Source organism: Molothrus ater, unplaced genomic scaffold, assembly GCF_012460135.2.
Source record: "Molothrus ater isolate BHLD 08-10-18 breed brown headed cowbird unplaced genomic scaffold, BPBGC_Mater_1.1 matUn_MA756, whole genome shotgun sequence".
NCBI classification, from domain to species: domain Eukaryota; kingdom Metazoa; phylum Chordata; class Aves; order Passeriformes; family Icteridae; genus Molothrus; species Molothrus ater.
The window spans coordinates 1-4747 of NW_023416625.1; the positions used below are offsets into that span (position 1 = coordinate 1).

The window sequence follows — 4747 nt, forward strand, 5'->3', positions numbered from 1 at the left end:
GGGCACCTGGGGACACCTGGGGGACACCTGGGCACACCTGGAGTTACCTGGGGGTACCTGGGGGCACCTGGGGGGCACCTGGGGGCACCTGGAGGTACCTGGGCACACCTGGGGGGCACCTTGGGGCTACCTGGGGGCACCTGGTGTTACTTGGGGGTACCTGGGGGACACCTGGGGGACACCTGGGGTTACCTGGGAGGTTCCTGGAGCACCTTGGGATTACCTGGGGAGCACCTTGGGGGCACCTGAGGGTTACCTGGGGGTATCTGGGGTCACGTGGGATCACCTGAGGGCACCTGGGGATACCTGGGCACACTTGGCATTACCTGGGGGGCACCTGAGCTTATCTGGGATCACCTGAGGATCACCTGGGGGTTACCTGGGGGACACTTGGGGGACACCTGGGGGTTACCTGGGGTTATCTGGGGGTTACCTGGGGGTTACCTGGGGGACACTTGGGGGGCACCTGGGCTTACCTGGGGGTTACCTGGGGGTTACCTGGGGGTTACCTGGGGGTTACCTGGGCACAGTTGGGGTTACCTGGGGGTTACCTGGGGGTTACCTGGGGGTTACCTGGGGGACACTTGGGGGGCACCTGGGCTTACCTGGGGGTTACCTGGGGGTTACCTGGGGGTTACCTGGGCACAGCTGGGGGACACCTGGGGGTTACCTGGGCACAGCTGGGGTTACCTGGGGGTTACCTGGGGGTTACCTGGGGGTTACCCGGGCACAGCTGGGGACACCTGGGGTTACCTGGGGGTTACCTGGGCACAGCTGGGGGACACCTGGGGTTACCTGGGGGTTACCTGGGCACAGCCGGGGTTACCTGGGGGACACCTGGGGTTACCTGGGGTTACCTGGGGGTTACCTGGGCACAGCTGGGGTTACCTGGGGGTTACCTGGGGGTTACCTGGGCACAGTTGGGGTTACCTGGGGGTTAACTGGGCACAGCTGGGGGACACCTCGGGGTTACCTGGGCACAGCTGGGGTTACCTGGGGGACACCTGGGGGTTACCTGGGGGTCACCTGTGAACATCTGGAGGTCACCTGGGTACACCTGGGGCTCAGCAGGGGCTCTGGAGCTCACCTGCGCTCTCCCGCGCCCCCAGACTACCTGCTCTTCTCGGAGATGCTGCTGCAGCGCCCCCTGAGCCGCCGCTCGCGCCTGCTGGGCCCGCCCGGCTCTCACCTGGCGGGGCCGCACCTGGAGGCGCCGCCGGCGCTGCGGGGCGCGCCCGAGGGGCACCTGAGCGCCGAGGAGCGGGGCTACATGCGGAGCATGGCGGCGCGGCGCTTCCCGCACATGGTGCAGGTGCTGCGCGCGCTGCCCCGCCCCATGCTGCTCGTGTTCCGCAACATCAACACCGTCCGCAGCGTGCACGGCGCGCTGGGCGCACCTGCGGACAGGTACGGCATCATGGCCCGCAGGTGAGACACCAGGAGTGACACGGGGGGGGCTGTGGGAGTGTGGGGGACAGGTGTGTCTGTGTGTGTAAATGTGGGTGTAAATGTGTGTGACAGGTGTGCACAGGTGAGCCCAGGTGTGCACAGGTGTGTCTGTGTGTGTGTGACAGGTGAGCCCAGGTGTGTCTGTGTGTGTGACAGGTGTGTCCAGGTGTGCACAGGTGTGTCTGTGTGTGTGTGTGACAGGTGTGCACAGGTGTGTCTGTGTGTGTAAATGTGTGTGACAGGTGTGCACAGGTGAGCCCAGGTGTGTCTGTGTGTGTGTGACAGGTGTGCACAGGTGTGTCTGTGTCTGTGTATGTGTGTGACAGGTGTGCCCAGGTGTGCCTGTGTGTGTAAATGTGTGACAGGTGTGCACAGGTGTGCCTGTGTGTGTAAATGTGTGTGACAGGTGTGCACAGGTGTGTCTGTGTGTGTAAATGTGTGTGTAAATGTGTGTGACAGGTGTGCACAGGTGAGCCCAGGTGTGCACAGGTGTGTCTGTGTGTGTGTGACAGGTGTGCACAGGTGTGTCTGTGTGTGAATGTGTGTGTGTGACAGGTGTGCCCAGGTGTGCCTGTGTGTGTGAATGTAGGTGAATATGTGTGACAGGTGTGCACAGGTGTGTCTGTGTGTGTGTGACAGGTGTGCACAGGTGTGCCTGTGTGTGTGAATGTGTGTGACAGGTGTGCACAGGTGTGCACAGGTGTGTCTGTGTGTGTAAATGTGTGTGACAGGTGTGCCCAGGTGTGTCTGTGTGTGTATGTGTGGCCCAGGTGTGCCCAGGTGTGCCCAGGTGTGCCCAGGTGTGCTCAGGTGACCTCTGGGGGGTGTTGGGGTCCCCCAGGTGAGCCCTGGGTGGTGTCAGGGGTCACTCAGGTGTCCCCAGGTGAGCTCTGGGAGGTGTTGGGGTCACCCAGGTGTCCCCAGGTGAGCTCTGGGAGGTGTTGGGGTCACCCAGGTGTCCCCAGGTGCCCATTGGGGGTGTTGGGGTCACCCAGTTGTCCCCAGGTGCCCTTGGGGGGTGTTGGGGTCACTCAGGTGTCCCCAGGTGCCCATTGGGGGTGTTGGGGTCACTCAGGTGTCCCCAGGTGAGCCCTGGGTGGTGTTGGGGTCACTCAGGTGTCCCCAGGTGCCCTTTGGGGGGTGTTGGGGTCACTCAGGTGTCCCCAGGTGACCCCTCTGCCCCTCCCCCAGCGCCGTTCGCAGCTGGAGCCGCCTCCGGGGGGGTCCCGGGGGGTCCCTGCGGCAGCGGCTGCACCTGGGCTGGGAGAGGCTCAGGTTCGAGCTGGCGCTCAGGTGAGGGGGAGGGGCACGGGGGGGGAGGGGCACGGGGGGAGGGGCTGAGGTGGGAGGGGCTTAAGTGGGAGGGGGAGGGGTTCAGGTAAGGGGGGCTCAGGTGTGTTCGGGAGGGATGAGGTGAGGGGGGAGGGGCTCAGGTGAGGGGGAGGGGCTCTGGTGTGGGGGAGGGGCTTAAGTGGGAGGGAGGGGCTCAGGTGTGGGGGAGGGGCTCAGATAAGGGGGCTCGGGGGGGTTCTCATGTGTGGGGGAGGGGCTCAGGTGTGTGGGGGAACTCAGGGGTGGGGGAGGGGCTCAGGTGGGAGGGGGGGTGTGTGACCCCCAGGTGACCTCACCTGTCCCCTCCCCAGGTGTGAGTGTGACCCCCAGGTGTGAGTGTGACCCCCCCCAGGTGTGAGTGTGACTCCCATCCCTTGTGACCCCACCTGTCCCCCCCAGGTCCGGGTGACCCCCTCAGGTGACCTCACCTGTCCCCCCCAGGTGTGTGTGACCCCCCCAGGTGTGTGTGACCCCCCCCAGATGTGTGTGACCCCCCCCCCAGGTCCGTGTGACCCCCTCAGGTGACCTCACCTGTCCCCTCCTCAGGTGTGTGTGACCCCCCCAGGTGACTCCCCCAGGTGACCTCAGCTGACCCCTCCCAGATGTCTGTGACCCCCCCCCCAGATGTGTGTGACCCCCCCCAGGTCCCTGTGACCCTCCCAGGTGTCTGTGACCCCCCCCAGATGTGTGTGACCCCCCAGGTGTCTGTGACCCCCCCAGATGTCTGTGACCCCCCAGGTCCCTGTGACCCCCCCAGATGTCTGTGACCCCTCCCAGATGTGTGTGACCCCCCAGGTGTCTGTGACCCCCCCAGATGTCTGTGACCCCCCAGGTCCCTGTGACCCCCCCAGATGTCTGTGACCCCTCCCAGATGTGTGTGACCCCCCAGGTGTCTGTGACCCCCCCAGATGTCTGTGACCCCCCAGGTCCCTGTGACCCCCCCAGGTGTGTGTGCCCCCCCCCAGGTCCCGGTGACCCCCCCCGGTGACCCCCCCGTCCCCTCCCCCAGGCTGGAGTGGCTCCGGTTCCGGGTGGCGGCGGCTGCGCTGCGGCTGCTGAGCCGCTGGGGGGCGCTGCCGCTGGGGGAGCACCTGCAGCACCTGCTCCGAGCCTGACGGGGGCGCCACAAACACAGCCCGGAAACGGCTGGAACACCCCAAAAACGGCTGAAATACCCCGGAAACGGCTGAAATAACCCAAAAACGGCGGAAATAACCCAAAAAAACGGCTGAAATAACCCAGAAACGGCCCGGAAACGGCTGAAACACCCCGGAAACGGCTGAAATAACCCAGAAACGGCCGAAATAACCCAAAAACGGCTGAAATAACCCGGAAACGGCTGAAACACCCCGGAAACGGCTGAAATAACCCAAAAAACGGCTGAAATAACCCAGAAACAGCTGAAATAACTCAAAACCGGCTGAAATAACCCAAAAAACAGCCCGGGAATGCTGAAACACCCCGGAAACGGCTGAAATAACCCAAAAACAGCCCGGGAATGCTGAAAATACCCCCCAAAACGGCTGAAATAACCCCAAAAACGGCTGAAACACCCCAAAAACGGCTGAAATAACCCAGAAACAGCCCGGGAATGCTGAAAATACCCCAAAAACGACTGAAACACCCCAGAAACAGCTGAAATACCCCAGAAACAGCCCGGGAATGCTGAAAATACCCCAAAAACGGCTGAAATACCCCAAAAAATGGCTGAAACAACCCCAGAAACGGCTGGAAACACCCCAGAAACACCCCCAAAAACAGCTGAAATACCCCAGAAACAGCCCAGGAATGCTGAAAATACCCCAAAAACGGCTCGGAATGCTAAAAATACCCCAAAAAATGGCTGGGAGTGGTGAAAATAGTCCAAAAACGGCTGGGAACGCTGAATATACCCAAAAATGGGCTGGGAACACCTGAGAATATCTGAAAAACAACCAGAAAACCCAAAAGCATCCAAAAAAATCCC

The 4747-nt window shown here is 62.4% G+C and overlaps 1 protein-coding gene across 1 annotated transcript; it reads left to right on the forward strand.

Moving 5' to 3' along the window:
* Positions 1–1114: 1114 nt before the first annotated feature.
* Positions 1115–4734, forward strand: LOC118701158 (uncharacterized aarF domain-containing protein kinase 5-like). The gene is made up of 3 exons (XM_036405795.2): positions 1115–1428; positions 2641–2742; positions 3791–4734. Exons 1-3 carry the CDS (start codon positions 1130–1132, stop codon positions 3894–3896), a joined length of 507 nt encoding a protein of 168 aa, XP_036261688.1. The 5' UTR covers positions 1115–1129; the 3' UTR covers positions 3897–4734.
* Positions 4735–4747: the final 13 nt, after the last annotated feature.